The sequence below is a fragment of the Pantherophis guttatus genome, chromosome 7, assembly GCF_059756535.1.
Source record: "Pantherophis guttatus breed Tessera chromosome 7, ASM5975653v1, whole genome shotgun sequence".
NCBI classification, from domain to species: Eukaryota; Metazoa; Chordata; class Lepidosauria; order Squamata; family Colubridae; genus Pantherophis; species Pantherophis guttatus.
Genome location: NC_142069.1, coordinates 957,727 through 975,016, shown reverse-complemented (window position 1 = coordinate 975,016; position 17,290 = coordinate 957,727). Strand labels below are relative to the sequence as shown.

The following is a 17,290-nucleotide window of genomic DNA, read 5'->3' as shown; positions in this document are numbered from 1 at the left end:
GCCAGGGTCAGCTGCAGGGCCCGCCGCAGCCCCGGCCAGGAGGCTCTCATCGTGGCCCCCGGGGGTCTCGCTCTGCCAGTCGCTCCGTTGCAAAGGGCGGCGCACCAGCACGGGCCCTTCCGCGGCTGGGACGCCTTTGCACGCTCTTGCACGCCCCTCCCCCGAGCGGCCAGGAGGAGCCGGAAGGGAGGGGTGGCCGGGACGCCTTTGCGCGCTTTTGCACGCGTGGACCCCACACTCGCTGCCCCCCCGCACACGCACGCACGCGCACATAGGTGCCCAGGGGGCAGGAGCTGTGACACCGTTGCACATTTTGGCACCTCCCTCTCGCTTGCGAGGCTCCTTTGCACACCCTGGCACGCCCTTTCCACGCTTCCCCCTCCCCGAAACGCAGCCCGGTTTGCCAAGGGGCGCAGGACGAGAGAAGCCCCCGGGACGCTTTGGCACACTCGGCGTCCCCCTCCGGCTTGCAAGGGGGAGCGGGAGGCCGGGGCCCACTTCTGCACGCTTTGCCAAGGGGCGCAGGGCGAGAGAAGCAGGGGCGGCGCTTTGGCACACTTCCTGGTTCGCAGGGGCGGCCGGGACGGCTTTGCACGCTTTTGCACGCCCGGCGCCCCCCCGCCCCCTTCCAGGGCTGGCCAAGGGAAGCGGGAAGGGAGGGGCGGCCGCCTTCCCCGAGTCCCGCGGGGCCGCGCGCAGCATCCGGCCGGTCGCCTGGCAGCCGAGGCGGCGTCTCCTGGGCGGGGAGCGGGGCTGGGGGGCGGCGGTGGGAGAGGCGCCCGCGGGCGCAGCCTTGCAGAGCCGGGGGAGCGAGGCTGCTTTGACTTCCCTTCCCGGGAGCCCCGCCGTCCCTCGCCAGCCGGTGCGCGGCGTTGCATGGCCAAGGCGGGGGGTCCCCAGGGGGAGCCCCCCAACGCCGGGCTGGACCAGGACAAGTACGACGCGGCGGAGAACGTGAAGATCATCTGCCTGGGCGACAGCGCCGTCGGCAAGTCCAAGTGAGTGGGGGGGGGGCTCCCCTTCCCCCCCCCACGGAGGAGGGTCTTCTTCTCGCTCAGCCCCCCCCGCCCCCCGCGCAACCGTTGGGCAGCGCTCCGCTGCTCTGCGCCCCTCCCCTCCGGAGCCCGAGCCACGGGAGAGGGTCGCGACCCCCCTAACTCTGCAGCCCAGGATGGGGTCCCTGACATCGCCCGGCCCCCCCCCCAGAGAGCCCCAACGGCCGATGGGGGCTTCGGAGCAGAGCGGGCTCAACTGCCCCACGGGTGGTCCCGGGAGGGGAGGGGGGCTCCCAGGGTGGCCACCTGAGGACGCAGCCGCTCCGCTAGATGCTCCAGGTGCTCTGATAGGCACGTCTAGACGATCTCTAAGGCGACCTCTGGCTGGGGAATCCTGGGGATTGAAGCCCCTCCGCCCCACCGCTGGCTCGGGTGGGTTATGGATGCGGGTCTGGTTGCGTCCCTCCAGACAGGTTGCCCAAGCTCAGCACCGGGTCCCTGGGAAAAGGAGGCAGCTGCCTTCACCCCATCCGCTGAGATGCTTTCCGGCTCCCTCCTTGGTCCTCTCTGAGCCTGGTGGAGACATTTTCTTGGAGACATCTCATGACCCAACTAGGGAGCGTCATCAGTGCTGGAAGGGAGTGGAGTTTATGGAGGAAGGGGAGGAGAAGGGGTGGAAGAGGAGAAGGAGGGAAAGGAGGAGAGGAGAAGGGGCAGGAGGAGTGGAGGAAGGAGGAGGAGTGATGGAGGAGAAAGGGAGAGGGCGGAGGATGGGCAAGGACAGTGGGGTCCTTGGAGTTCTCTGAGCCTGGTGGTTTTCTTGGAGACATTTCATCACCCAAACTAGGTAACAATAATCGGTGGTAGTGCTAGCCCTGATGATGTTATCTGGTTGGGTCATGAAAGGTCTGCAAGAAAACCACCAGGCTCAGAGAGCACCAGAGTTCAACCCTACAAATATTCTCCTTTATTGCTTCTGCTTTTCTTTCTTTCTTTTTTCTTCTTTTTTGGTGACGCTGGCTTAGCACGTTTTGTGGATCCCAGCAACACACCAGGGGGGGGGGGGTGTCCAGTGGGATCAGGTGGTTGTGGTTATGCAAGGCGAGCTTGAAGGTGCGGTGGGGAAGCAGGCTATGGTGTGAATCCACCCAGGCTTGCAATGGCTTGGTGGAGCCTTCGGTCCTTGCGTGTAAATTTGCTAAGGGGTCTTCCTATCGGGGTCAGCTGCCTTCCTCCAGGTGGACTTCAGTTGGGCATTAGGGGTGTGGTGGTGCCAGGGAAGGTAGGATGGTCAGTGGTTGATCCGAAATCTGTGGGGCTCAGGAAACCAGAAGCCAGGACTGAGTTTGAGAACAATGAGAATTTATTCCATGGTACCCACAGGCAGTCCTCGACTTACGACCAGAATCGAGCCCAGAATTTACATTGCTCAGACATTTGTGAAGTGAGTTTTGCCCCATTTTATGACTTTCCTTGCCACATTTGTTAAGTGAGTTGTTAAATCAGTAACTTGGCTGTTAAGTGAATCTGGTTTCCTCCATGGACTTTGCAAAAGGGGGTTATGTGACCCCCCCCCGCCCCCCGCCCCAGACACTGCAACTGTCATAAATATGAGTCAGTTGCCAAGTGTTCAAATTTTGATCACGTAACCATGGGAACGCTGAAACAGTCGTGTGATAAATGGTCATAAGTCGCTTTTTTCAGTGCCGTCGTAACTTCGTAACTAAAAAAAGTGTTGTAAATCCAGGACTACCTGTACACATAATAATCTGATCTAGTAATGGTCAAGGGAAATGAGAGTCAATGGACTTCATGGGGAGGGGGAGGCTGGTCTTAGGTCTCTTTTGGGGGTGTAAGGACTCCAGACCAATGATGCCTTTGACCCCCACCCCACCCCCACCCTGGGCTCTGCCTGGCCCTCTCCTACAGAAGCTGGACCCGGTTTCCTCAATGGGGCGTTTTCCCTCTTTTCCAGATTGATGGAACGCTTTCTCATGGAGGGATTGTATCCTTTGACACTTGGCCAACGGGGGGAAATCCCACCCCAGGAAAAGCGTGCGGAGGAGTCTCCTCGGCTCTTGGGGGACTAAAACCAGCTGGAGTTTCTTCCAGCATCCAGAAGGAACCTGGCCTTCCCGAATGGACGAGCCCAGAAGATTCGGATGGCCCAAAGAAGGAGAGAATTGGAAATTAGCCAGGGCCTTTCTTCCAATCTCTCCTCTATCTCTCCATCCATCCCTCTTTCTTCTATCTATCTATCCATCCATCTATTGTGTTCTATCTATCTATCTATCTATCTATCTATCTATCTATCTACCCTGTTTCCCCCAAAATAAGACCTCCCCTGATAATTAGTCCAATCGGGCTTTTGAGCGCATGGCAATAAGGCCAAGTGCTTATTTCAGGGTTCAAAAAAATATAAGACAGGGTCATATTTTCAGAGAAACACGGTATCTATCTATCTATCTATCTATCTATCTATCTATCTATCTATATCATCCATCCATCCCTCTCTTTCTTCTATCCATCCATCCGTTATGTACTATCTATCTGTTTGTCTGTCTAGCCATCATATGTTCTATCTATCTTTATATCTATCTCTACCTCTGATCACTGTATTATATCTAATCACTATCTTCGATCTATCCATCCATCCATCCATCCCTATAATCTCTCATGTATCTATATATTTATCTACCTACCTACTGTACCGACCTATCTACCTTCTACCTACCCAGGAAATAATTTAATGAAATAATTAAAGCTGTAATTAAGATACAGGTAGCCCTTTACTTGTGACCACAAATGAGCCCAAAACTTCCACTGCTAAGCAGGTCAGTGGTTAAACGAGTTTTGCCCCATTTTATGACCTTTCTTGCCCCAGTCTGTAAGTGAGTAACATGGTTGTGAAATGAATCTGGCTTCCTCCTTGACTTTGCGTTGTCAGAAGATTGACCAGGAATGATACAAGGTCTCCAGCCTTGAGCAGGGGGTTAGACTAGAAGACCTCTGAGTCCCTTCTAGCCGTATGATTCTACGTCCTGTTCTAAAACTGTCCTAAACTCGCTCTAGGGTTGGGTGGGCTGATGCTGCATTGATGGGCTCGCCTCTTCTGAGGAACCTCTACTTCGCGCCTTTCTTTCTGAAGACCACCGTGGTTTTCCGCCTCCTTTCCTTGACCCTGACCCACAGCAAACCACAGCAGCTCTCGACCTTTGCCCTGACCCTCTACAAGTACACAGCCAACGTGGACGGCAAGACAGTTCTTGTGGGTAAGCGCCTGCTGGACGCAGTTGGGGAGACCATCGTGTAGAGTCCACTCCCTGATCTCATTGGGTGGGACCCCATTCTGATAACACATCTGTCCATGGCTTGAAGTTGCCCATTGAGGGACTGAGAAGCTTGCTGGATGGGAGATGCCCCTGGTCATTGGGTCTCAGCAGCAGATCCTTCATCTCTTTCTCTCTCTCTCTCTCCCCGGCACCTACAAGGGGCTCAGAGAGTCCACACATGTTCAGAAGATCCCAGGTTCGAGGAGGCTGACTTAATGGATCTTCTGATTTAGAGAAGCGGCCCATTTGAAGATGGGTGGACTTCCAACTCCCTGCTGGCTGAGGAATTCTGAGAGTTGAAGTCCACCCATCTTCAAGCTGCCGAGGTTGAGAAATATTGACCCAGAGAGATTCTGTTACTTAAGTGGGTCCTTTGTGAGCTGTGGAATTCCTGCCTTCCAGACTTCTGGGACACTGCCGGCCAGGAGCGTTTCCAGAGCATGCACCCGTCCTACTATCACAAGGCCCATGCTTGCATCATGGTAAGGAAACGGGCACATGGGGTTTGGGGTGGGAGTTGTCCAGTGAGAGCCAGGGGGTTTTTCCGAGCAGGCAAAATGCTTGAGTGAGGGATCTCTTCAGGATGATAGAGATCCTCCTCCTGACTCCAGGGCTCCGTTGTCTTCACCATTTTTCTGATGCTGGTGGGACAAAGTCTTCCATTTTTTTCTTGGCCCTCCACACGGGAGGTGCCACAGAGCCAGAAGAGCATCTTCTCCAGCTCATTCCACAATCCCTCTTCCCACCCATTCCACTGCAGCCATGGAGCCACCACACTCGGTCCTGATCAATGAGAGTGGGAAGATTGCTCGGCTGATGTTTGGAGCGAGTAACCAAATCCACGTGTAAAGGGTTCGGTTAGCTACTTCATTTGCTCGTGCCTGTTTCACAGGAATCTTCCCAGACCGGTAATCTGCTCCTGGACCAAACTAGAAAAGGTTCAGTGGCATTCAAGGAAGATTGGATCTCGCTGCCAGTCCTGCCTCGACTTGAACCCAAGGCAAGGACGATCCATGACTTCATTTTTAGAGTCGGGTATAGTTTTACTACAGTCAAGTGGAAGTACAGTGAAACAAAACCAACTCTGAGGTTCCCGCACCAATTCCCTAGAGAAATCCCCCGTTTCCTACCTCTGCCCTCCTGCTGCTCCCCTTGTGTGCAATCATATTCAAAACAGATGTTTTGGGAACGGTCGTCCTTGGAATTGCAGCTGCATTTTTCTCTCTGGCCAAGCATCCCTGAAGCCTTGTCTCCAGCTGGCATAAAGTACTTCGGAGTTTCCCCCCCCTTCCCCTCTCCCAAACAGTTTCCCTCCCCCGGGAGTCTATGACAGGCTGGCACTGAGGCAAGCGGGAGCGAGGTGGCAGATCTGGTACTTGCCCTTTTTTGCCTACGTAAGGATTCCAGACTAATTCCCCACCTGACTCCTTCTCCAGTCTTGGCTGGTCTCTCACTCTGGCATGTTGAAATGTTGAACAAGCCTACAACGTCTAGTGCAGGGGTCTCTAACCTTTCTCCAACCAGCCAGCTGAGGAATTCTGGGAGCTGAAGTCCAGAAGTCTTAAAGTTGCCAAGATTGGAGACCCCTGGTCTAGTAGATGTTTCTTCCTGGGATTATTTGCACCCTGAGCTTTGTCTCACCAGGATCTGAGATTTTGGTTGTAGTTGGATTAGCTCACGATAAGCTGTCCTCTTCTTCTCCCCCCTGCCCTTTCCAGGTCTTTGATGTCCAGAGGAAGGTCACCTACAAGAACCTGACCAACTGGTATAAGGAGCTGCGTGAATTCCGGCCTCAAATCCCTTGTATCGTCGTGGCCAACAAAATAGATGGTGGGCCTCCTCCCCTTTTCACCTCTGGGAAGTCCACCGGGGGAGGAGATCTGATTCTTGGACGAGGGGGAAATCTTCTGGCCTTCAGGTTTTTAAGGCCACACAACACCCATTGCCCCAAGACTGCTTCCTCTTAAAGCTGCACCAACCGGTCTAGAACGAAAAGGATGTTTTCCATTGGAAAATGCAATATAGCAGAAAGTTGGAAGGGATCTTGGAGGTCTTCTAGTCCAACCCCCCTGCTCAAGCAGGAAACTCTATACCGTATCAGACAAACGGTTGTCCAATCCCTTCTTAAAGTTGTAAATGTGAACTCCTGGGGGCGATGTCTCTGGTGAGGAGCTTAGGGGAGGTGTCAGCCTGCAGGGCTGCAGTTCCCCAACTCAAAGTTGTCGCTCCCATCCAGCCTCTCTGAAATGGTAGCGGTTTTCCTGCCTGAGTAGAGGGTTGGACTAGAAGACCTCCAAAGGTCCCTTCCAACTCTGTTACCCTGTAAGAACCTGCCATGTTTGGGCAATTCATTCCTCGGTGCTTCTTGTTGAAAACTCGGCAGTTGGGTTATTTCAGTCACCGTATTAAGCCCGTAGATCCTTCCTTGTCTTGGGCTGCGTCACCTGGGACCTTCCTGGGTGAAATGGGCTTCGGCCCCTCCTGGAAAGGCTCTGAGGTCACCCAATATTCTCTCTTGCTTTTTTCTAGCCGACCTGAAGGCCACGCAGAAAAGTTTCAACTTTCCCAAGAAGCTCAACCTGCCTCTCTACTTCGTGTCTGCAGCAGATGGCACCAACGTTGTGAAGGTGGGGGAGGAAGACTCGGATTCCTGGCTGAGGGGGGATGGCGGGGGGGCAGGGAAGGGGTGCCCAGCGGGGGTCTCCCTGGTTGACCTCTGCGTTCTCTTCCGCAGCTCTTCAGCGATGCCATCAAGCTGGCCGTGGCCTACAAGCAGAACTCGGGGGATTTTATGGATGAAGTCCTGAAGGAACTGGAGGTAAGAGAGCGCCTTGGGCGGCTGTGTGGGGCTGGAGGCACATTCTCAGGTGGGGAAACCCCTCCCTTCCCTCCCCTCCCTCTTTCCTTCCCATCTCCCTCCCTCTTTCTTTCCTTCCTCCATACCTCTTGCCTGCCTGCCTTTCTCCTCTCCTTCCCCATCCCTCTCTTCCTGTCTCTTCCTTTCCCTCCTTTTTTTTTATTTATTTTTGAAAAAAAAATTTTTTTTAAACAAAACTTAAAATATAAAACAACTATCATCCATTACAATTACCGAAAGTGTATTGATTGGTTACAAATCTTTTGTGCTTAATCCCCTATCCAGCATTTTCTTATTTATTTATTTATTTTATTAGTCATATTTCTATGCCGCCCACTCTCCAAGGACTCTGGGCGGCTTACACCAAAGACAGTATCCTAAATAGCATATTGCCCCCAACAATCTGGGTCCTCATTTTACCCACCTCGGAAGGATGGAAGGCTGAGTCAACCTTGAGCCGGTGAGATTTGATCCACTGATCTGCTGAACTAGCAGTCAGCTGAAGTAGCTGCAGTACTGCACCCTAACCACTGCGCCACCTCGGCTCATTTTCCTGCCTCTCTTCCTCTTTCTTTCCTTCCCTCCTCCCTCTCTCCTGCCTCCCTTTCTTCTTTTCTTCCCTCCTTTCTTTTCTTCTCTCCTTCCTTCCTCCCTCCCTCCCTCCCTTCTGTCCATCTGGAAGCCTTCTCTTGCCATGACCCTTTGCCATGTGGCTGCAGAGATGGTAATTGCAGGCCACTGCCCTAGAAGAGCCCAGGCGTGGCGCATCTGTTTGGATCTTCTTTCTCGTTTCCTTGTAGAACTTTGAGCTAGAGGCGAAGGAGGAGGACTCCCCCGCAGAGGAGGCCAGTCAAGGGGAGCCTTCCCCGGTCCACCTGAGCCCCGGGAACGAGTAACCGTGGGCAGCCCTCCCTGCTCAGCAGAGGCCGCCAGGGACCTTGGAGAAGGCCAGCAGATGGAGGTCAGCTCTGCTGCCCTGGGAGGAGGCGGAGGGCGGACCAGGCTTCCTAGCCCAGAGAGGAGGGGCTGCCGGCTCTGGTAGAGACCTCGATGCTCATCAAGGCCCCCGTTTCACTTCTAGAAGGACCCTTAGTCTCTGTTGTTGTTGTTGTTGTTGTTGTTGCAAAGATTCCACCTGGAGAAATAAATTTTGGAAGTCTGGAAACCAAGCCTGGTAGCTTCTCTGAGAAAGCAAAGGGGCAACCTCTGGTTGTGTTGCACCCTGAGAAAGGGAAGGAACTCAGGCGGCCTTTCATTGGGTTGCGTCTTCTGCAGCACAACTCCTGGAGGAACACAAGCACAGCAGGCCCCGCAGTCTAGGAAGGTTGTGTGAAACCATCACGGTCCAGTGTGATGTCTTTACGGAGACTCTGATCCCCTCCGAAAATGGAAATTGTCTCATGCCCCCACCCCACCCCCACCCCCCTCCGGCACCTTTTCCAGACTAGATGATGCCAAGAAACCCTCATCTCCACAACAGGTGAGGAATAGGTATCCGAAACTCTTTGAATACAGGTAGTCCTCGGCCTACGACTAACACGGAGCCCAAAATTTATGTTGCTAAGCGGAAAATTTGTTAAGCGAATTTTGCCCCATTTTACGACCTTTCTTGCCATGGTTGGTAAGTGAATCTGGACTCCCCCACTGACTTTGCTTGTCAGGAGGTTGCAAAAGGGGATCACACGATCCCAGGGACACTGCGACCGTCATAAATACGAACCAGTTGCCAAGCGTCCGAATTTTGATCATGTGACCACAGGGATGCCACAGTGGTCGTATGTGTGAAAAACTTTTCTCCTGGGTCATTGTAACTTTGAACGGTCACTAAATGAACTGTCGTAAGTCGAGGACTACCTGTGTTTCATCAACGTTGGGACAACATGTCCCATCGGATCCATTTGCTCACATGATTCGGTCATGGAGGGTTCATTGGGATCGCTCCCCAAGGCTGCTTCCCACAATCGTTGGTTGAGTTGTACTTACCATAAAGTTAGGTCCCGAGGCAAAGTCCTAGAGAGGTCCTGTAAAACAGGGATCTCCAACCTTGGCAACTTTAAGACTGGTGGACTTCAACTCTTTGCTTTGCTGGCTGAGGAATTCTGGGAGTTGTAGCCCATCAGTCTTAAAAGTTGCCAAGGTTGGAGACCCCTGCTGTTTTAAAGCTAGCCTTCTCTAGGAATTCTGACACGGTCTTCTTTTCCTCAAATGGCCCCTCCCCGGTTCTCTGGGTTTCACAGAGACTGACCGTTAGGTGGAGAAAGACTTGGTGGTCAGCCGTAATGGGCTAAAAGGGCCGCCATGAAACAGTTTTGATTTGTGATAGCTGATCATTAGGAAATTCCTGAGCCTAGCAGGACTCACCTGAGCAAAGGACCCTTCACCTTTTCAGGAATGGGGGACGTTGTGAAGTAAAGGACCCCCAACAGTAACTAGCATGGGTAGGTGGTCTTTATTGAAAAGGCAGCACCCCCACCCCAAACAACAGCTGGCCTCGGAAGTGGAGAAGGTTGATGCTTCCTGGCACTCCGATCATCAGTAGCTGTGCTCCAGATCCAGCAGTTCTGCCCTTTGGTCAAGCTGACCAAGTCTACCTTTGGGTGAAGATCTGAAGTAGAGAAGATCCACCTCCAATCTTCACCCAAAGGCAAGTTTGGCCGGGTCAACCCAAGTGAAAGAATGGACGCTTGGCAAGGGTAAAACTGCTGGATCTGAAGATGGCACCGCTACCGATGAACAGACTGACAGTAAGCATGTTGTGGTGCAAGGAAAGGTGCCAGATGCGGGGTTGGCCACGGGGCAGATTGCACCGCCCAACTATATTTGTCTGTGGATGCTGGATGCACAAGCACCTGCCAACTCTTCAATGCCCTTCAGATGGTTGCTCATGGCCAGGTGGAACAGTGGAAGGGACAACAGTGAACTGGGCCAACTTAACTGATCCTTCCATGCTTCAGGGAGCTAAACTGGGAAGTTGTACAAGATGCGTGGGACATCCCATCACAGCAGAGCCATCAGACAGGTCACTTTTAAGTCCCTACAGAGTCAGGGTGAGGACACCTTCATGACGCTGCACTGCTGTTGGGCGGCCTAAACGTGTCCGGAGTTTTATACGTGCAACAGGGACCCAACAGCCGCTGATCAAGTGTGCAGAACTGAACAACTTTTACAGCCGACTTGACAAACAGAAGTTCTCCGGTTAGGAAAGATGGGTTTAGAGCAGAGGTCTTCAAACTTGGCAGCTTTAAGACTTGTGGACTTCAACTCCCAGAGCTGGCTGGAGAATTCTGGGAGTTGAAGTCCACAAGCCTTAAAGCTGCCAGGTTTGAAGACCTCTGGTTTAGAGGCATACAGGGGGGCAAAAGGGGAAAATGAAGAGCCTGGGACCAGAACGGGTACATTTTGTAAACACATTTTGATATTTACATTTTGTAAACAATAAAACACATTGCCAAACATCTGTTACAAAGAAAATTGGGGGGAGACGGGGACAGGATTTAAACTTACAGGGATATAGATTCCGATTCTTAGCCTTTGTAGAAGCTGATCTTCATATTAAGGGTTGCTTGTGTGCGCAACAAAATAGTTACGCAACCCAACGCAACCTTGCCTTCTCCAGACGGTGCTGAGGTCCCAGGGAAAGATTAGATGCAGTGGCCTCTTAATCCATTTTTGTGCAGCCTGCAGGTCTGGCCCTGCCTGTGGTCACCACACTGCTGCCTCAGAAGCACCAGGCACGGAGGGAGCTCGGCTCACCACCCTGAGCTGTGTAAAATTGCCCCAGAGACCCAGCACTCGTGAGATTAGCAGAACCCTGAACAAAACTTTCGTTTCTGGTTTCGATAAGCGTGCTGCCACAGCTCCCCGGAGGATCTTGCTGGCATTGCCAAGAGTTCTCAACTTCGGTGGCACACCTGCCTGTCAAAGGCACGCTGGCTCTCCTTCCAGCTCACCAGGACTCACCAGGCAGGTCACCCTCCGGTGGGCTTTCCGACTCCTCGAGAGAAGCCAGATCGCTGTCCTTGATGAGTTTCAGGTTCGACAAATCGGGCCAGACCCACACGACGTCTTTCAACTTCCTAATGATGTGCAAGAACTTCTGAATCACCCTCAAGAACTTTAGCACGATGTTGTCAGTATGGGAGATTTCAATGATGGGTATGATTTTACGCTCAGCAATCAGGTGGGATGGGGCCTGGGGGCTTTGGGGGTTCGGATGAGCTTCGGGGTGAGGTTGCCCGGAGGTTTCGGGTTGAGCCACCATTTCTGGTGAGGATGGAGACGTGGGCAGTGAGGTTGCAGATTGGAGTGTTATGGATAGAAGGGGAGTTTCAGGCTCCAGTTTGGGTTCTGTTGGATGGGTCTCAGAGTGAGTTGGGGCTCCTGATGTACTTTGAAGTAGAACTACATCATGAGCCGTGGTTTCAGGTTCTGGTTCTGATGTGGTTTGAGGAGAAGGTTGGGTCTCAGGGTGAGTCGGGGCTTCCGATGTACTGTGAATTACAATTACAACATGAGCTGGAGTGTCAGTTTCCGGTTCTGATGTGGTTTGAGGGGAAGGTTGGGTCTCAGAGGGATTCGGGGCTTCCGATGTAGTTTGAGGTATAGTCAAAGGCTGAGTTGTGGCTTCAAGTTCTGGTTGAGACTCTGTTTGAGAAGATGGTTGAGGTGGAGCTTGGGATGTAGGTTGAGATGTGGTTATAGACTGATGTGAAGCTTCAGGTTCTGGATTTGTTCCAGGAGAAGGTTGGGATTCAGTTTCAGATGTGGAGCCAACCTCTGTTGGAATTTCAGGTTCGGGAAGAGGTTCGGTTTTGTGTTGAGGTGTGATGTGGAGAGTAGATTGAATTACAGGTGCGAGTGGAGATGTGCCTTCAGTCTTCAATGGAGATGGAGGTTGAGGTGGAGTTTTGGATTCCATCTCAGATATTATTTCAATTTCAAGTAGAGGAGTGGCCTCGGATTGAACTGTGGATTCAGATAGGACTTTGGCATGAGAGGAAGATGAAGATGACAGGACGTGGGATGTTGTCTGACTTGAGGTTTCAGTCTTGGGTGAAGTTGGAGATGAAGGTTGAGGTGATGTTTGGAGTATGGATTGAATTATAGATGCAAGCAGAGGTGTGACTTCAGCCTTCAATGGAGTTGGAGGCTGAGGTGGAGACTTGGATATGGGCTCAGATATCTCAATTTCAAGTAGAGGAGTGGTCTCAGGTTGAACTGTGGATTCATATAGGATTTTGACATGAGAGGAAGATGAAGATGACAGGACGTGAGATGTTGTCTGACTTGAGGTTTCAGTCTTGGGTGAAGTTGGAGATGAAGGTTGAGATGACGTTTGGAGTACGGATTGAATTATAGATGCAAGTAGAGATGTGACTTTAGTCTTCGATGGAGTTGGAGGTGGAGACTTGGATATGGGCTCAGATATCTCAATTTCAAGTAGAGGAGTGGTCTCAGGTTGAACTGTGGATTCATATAGGACTTTGGCATGAGAGGAAGATGAAGATGACAGGATGTGGGATGTTGTCTGACTTGAGGTTTCAGTCTTGGGTGAAGTTGGAGATGAAGGTTGAGGTGACGTTTGGAGTACGGATTGAATTATAGATGCAAGTAGAGATGTGACTTTAGTCTTCGATGGAGTTGGAGGCTGAGGTGGAGACTTGGATATGGGCTCAGATATTATCTCAATTTCAAGCAGAGGAGTGGCCTCGGATTGAACTGTGGATTCAGATAGGACTTTGGCATGAGTGGAAGACAAAGGTGACAAGGCCTGAGATGTTGTGTGAGTTGGAGAAGAAGATGAAGGTTTGGCATGAGGTGAAGTTGGCGCTTGGGTTGTTTGAAAGAGGACTTCAATTTGGAACGTGTTTGGAGATCTGGCATGAGGTTGGGTTGTGGGCTTCGATGGGACTTCAGAGGTGGACTGGGACAAAGGTTGTGTGTTAGGCCAAAGCAGAGGTTGTGCAGTGGTTGGAGGCCAGAAGAAGACTAAAGGCTGTTTTTGAGAAGTGGTTTGCAACGGAGTTGAGGGTTCCGTTGGGGTTTTGGTGGCTTCGGGAGCTGAGGGGGGAGAGCTTGGGTGGGGAGTTGATTCGCTCTGGAGTGAAACCTTGATTGTGGGCATGGGCATGGGCGTGGGAGGGGGCTGAGGCATTGGGCCCGCCAACTGCTTTATCCACGGGTAGAAGTGTTGTGTGTCAGTATAGACTCCCGGCTTGTGTGCTTTCCCACAGCCCTGCCCCCAGCTTGTGAGTCCAATGATCCAGAAGGGTTGAGAGCCATCTTCCTGACACATGAGGGGGCCACCACTGTCTCCCTGGAACAAAACACAGGGAGGAGGAGGAGTGAGGGTCGGTCTCGGACTCGAAACCAAACAAGGATGCCCCCAAAGGAGGAAGAGTATGGCGGGCGGAGAGTTAGGTGATTACCATCTCCCTAGGCACCCAAAGAGGTAAAAGAGGCAGCCTTTGGATGGACATGAAAGAGGGAGCTCATAATACAGGCAGTCCTTGACTTACAACAGTTCATTTAGTGACCGTTCAGAGTTACAACGGTTCTTTGAATGGTACAGGATCGTTTTTCACAGTTACGACCATTGCAGCATCCCCGTATTGTAGTGGAGAGCCATCTGTCTGGGAGGGTAGAAGGGCTCCTGCCTTGGGCAAGGGATTAGAGTAGATGACCTCCAAGTTCCCTTCTAGCCCTAGGAGTCTATGCTTACAGGCAGCCCTTGACTTACAATAGTTTGTTCAGTGACTGCTCAACATTACAACGGCACTGAAAAATGTGACTTATGACCATTTTCCACAGTTACGACCTTTTGATCAATCACAAGGTCCCAATCACGTGATCAAAATTCAGATGCTTGGCAACTGGTTCATACTTACGACGGTGTCAGTGTGTCCCGGAAGTCAGGTGATTCCCTTTTGCGACCTTCTGACGAGCAAAATCCACGGGGGAAGCTGGATTCGCTTAACCAACCGTGTTCCTAACTTAACTCCTGCCACGATTCGCTTACCAACTGTGGCTGGAAAGGTTGCAAAACAGGGCGAAACTCACTTAAGAAATGCCTCGCTGAACAACATAAATGTGGGGCTCGGTTGTGGTCGTAAGTCGAGGACTACCTGTATGCGGAAACTTTCCTAGTGCTGAAGGAAGGCAAACGAGAAGTGATGGCCGATTCTGAAGCACCCCAGTCAGGAAGTCTCCGCAAGACCATTGGCATCCATAAGGCGGGGATGTCTGCCCCTCCCAATGCCAGCCCTGGCAGAATCGAGACGGCCATCCCGGTCACCGTTGACCTAAGGATGCTACCTACCCCGAGAACTGCCTGTTCCTGCCTCAGTTTATACTCCAGAAACCAATAAGACAAGCTGGAGTAGGGCTACAAGTGGTTAGAGTGCAGTACTGCAGGCTACTTCTGCTGACTGCCGGCTGCCAGACGTTTGGCAGCTCAAATCTCACACCAGGCTCAAGGTTGACTCAGCCTTCCATCCTTCCGAGGTGGGCACAATGAGGACCCAAATTGTAGGGGGCAAGAGGCTGACTCTGTAAACCGCTATAGCTATATGCTGACATTCGGATCTCTCTAAAGTTCCCAGTTCTAAAAACGCAAACCAGGAGGCCAATGCAAAAAAAAAAAATCCCCTCATTAGATGTGTAAATTAAGAGAAAGAGGACACAACGTGCAGAGCGGGAAAGGTGCATAGAAAAATTTGGGAAATGCACACAAGTGTATGCAGAAGGACAATGCAGGGGAAGGAATGGCAGAACCCAGCGGTGGGGTTAAAAGATGGATTAGCCTAGAACCAATACATAGCCACAAGCAAATTAAGTGCAAACCCCCCCCCTTGAATTCCATTGACCGTTGTCTAAGTCCTCGCAGGTGTTGTCCATTAGTTCAGAATAACAGAGTTGGAAGGGACCTTGGAGGTCTTCTAGTCCAACCCTCTGCTCAAGCAAGAGACCCTATGCCATTCCAGACAAGTGGCTGTCCAATCTCTATTTACAAGCTTCCAGTCTAGGACCAAAAGCATTTGGACTTTCTTAGGGGTTTCACGTCTCCGCCAAGAAGCTTCTTCGGTTCTCCAGAATGAAGAACTTCTCCAGAACGGAAGAAGCTTCTTGGATGAGAAGCAAAACATTTTCCAAAGAAAAAACAAATGTCCAGTTGCCTTTTAGAAAAGCACCTGTGGGACAACCATGAATGGATGATGGAGAATCTCCATAGATACGTATAGTTGGTTGACTCTTGCTATAGGAAGACCTTGTGCCTTCTTCAACCTGGTGCCCCATATTGGGGTTTCAATTGTGATGGCCCCGCAGCCTTCCAGGACTGAACCTTGGGCCCAGAAGGACCGTGTAAGGGAAGGGGGTGCAATGTATTCCCAGGCATCATTTTGGGGCCCAAGTGGGAGTCCCCCCGGGGTCTTTACCTGGCAGATATCCGCTCCTCCTTCCTCGTAACCTGCACAGAGAGTGTGTTCCTCAATGGCCCCATTGTACCAGTCGCTGCTGTTGCACTGAGCCACAGAGAAGCGGTTGACCTTCACTTCGTGCATGATGTCGGACACCTCCCTGGCTGCTGAAATGGAAGGCAGATGCTTAGCAGATGCAGCCCCACTTTCCCCTTCATCCCGGAGGGGCTTTCAGCCAAGGGCCTTCCTGGGCGAGAGCAGCAGGGTCTTGGCGCTGGTGACCCTCGAGAGATGTAAGGGCCAGCATCCCCCAGGCTATCCTAAGTGGCCTTGAAGGAGGGGGAGCCTCCTTGAGGCCGGGAGGTGGGAGAAGAGAAGGAAAGGAGAGGAAAAGAGGAGAGGAAAACAAGAGAAGAAGACAATGAAAAGATAAGAAAACATCAAGTTTTCTTGGCGAGGAGAGCAGAGAGAGAAGGGGAGGGGAGAGGAGGGGAGGGGAGGGGAGAGGGAGGAAGGAGATGAGAGAAGGAGAGAAGAAGGGAAAGAAGAGGCAAAACCCAGAATGGTTCCAAGCAGATGATGGTGGTGATGATGATGCATCAGAAACTGGCAAACTGCAAAGAAATTATTTGCAGGAATGCAAATAATTTTTGTTTCACAAAGGTACACTAGGATGGTATAAAGCATCAGGGAAGAAGTGTGTGTGTGTGTGAGAGAGAGAGAGAGAGAGGGAGAGGGAGAGAGTGATTGGCTGAGTGTGCCTTCTGTCCAGTCCATGCTCACTGTCACAGCTATTTAGGGGAACCAGGAAGTCTCCCCTAGCAGCCGCGTTGTGAGTGCAGACCACACTCACTTTGAACTTCTAAAAGAGCTCCAGATTCCACAAACTTCTTCGCCACCAGTTAGTATCACAGAATGGCGCTTCAATCCCACCCAGCCACACCCTCAACGCCCAGCAGGAAAATGCCACACGTGAAGGAACAGAGAAGCTGCCAAGGGCACCCGGTGAAGGATGCAGCTGTTTTCAGTCTCCCTTTGGTGGAGAGCGAAGGAAGACCCTTCCTGGGGTTGGGCTTCTAAGGTGCGGGGAGGTGGCCATGCCCGGGTGGCACAGAGGAGGGGTTCTCACCAGCTTTTCCTAGGATGCCCCAGCCGCTGATGTAGCAGTGGTTCAGGAGAGAGACGGTGACAGTCATGTCAGGCAAGCAAGCCGGCTGGATGTAGTCGCTGCATTTCACCGGCTGGTCCAGCTCCATCAGAGCGATGTCACTGGTCTCCGTGCTCCTCTGGTACTCCTCATGGATGACTATCCGCTTGATGTAGCGCACGTGGACCTCGGAGCCGAGTGAAGAAAGCCTCCATGCGCCAATCACCGCACGCCAATGCGGGAGGTCCCTGGGGAGAGACGGAGGGTCAGCCCTTTCTGACACCTCAACAGCTGGGTCCCAGAGGTGCTTTTGGGGTTTTTTTGTCAATAAGGCAACTGGGCTTTCTTGTTTTCCCTTGAAGACTATTTCCTTTGGGCCACTCACTCACGTAAGAATCCACATCCCCACCGTTTTGATTTTCCGAAAAGGCCTGAAGACCCAACTCTGGCACCTGGCCCAGGGCCCCACAGGGACATGTCATTCTGAAGGTGGTTAATGGACAAAGGTAGGATCCCACCTTTCCATCTTCGTCAGTTGACAT

General features: G+C 52.1%; 2 protein-coding genes across 2 annotated transcripts; one reads left to right on the top strand and one right to left on the bottom strand.

Annotated features, from left to right (window-relative positions):
- Positions 1–335: 335 nt before the first annotated feature.
- Positions 336–8,347, top strand: RABL2B (RAB, member of RAS oncogene family like 2B). The gene is made up of 8 exons (XM_060689242.2): positions 336–998; positions 2,971–3,000; positions 4,188–4,267; positions 4,730–4,809; positions 6,046–6,157; positions 6,857–6,954; positions 7,062–7,145; positions 7,985–8,347. The coding sequence occupies exons 1-8, from the start codon at positions 877–879 to the stop codon at positions 8,078–8,080; spliced, it is 702 nt and encodes a 233-aa protein (XP_060545225.2). The 5' UTR covers positions 336–876; the 3' UTR covers positions 8,081–8,347.
- A 2,230-nt stretch (positions 8,348–10,577) lies between these two features.
- On the bottom strand, positions 10,578–17,290 carry LOC117672958 (uncharacterized). The gene is made up of 4 exons (XM_087873489.1): positions 17,134–17,290; positions 16,731–17,039; positions 15,620–15,768; positions 10,578–13,500 (listed from the first exon to the last, which is right to left on the bottom strand). The coding sequence occupies exons 1-4, from the start codon at positions 17,288–17,290 to the stop codon at positions 11,131–11,133; spliced, it is 2,985 nt and encodes a 994-aa protein (XP_087729615.1). The 3' UTR covers positions 10,578–11,130.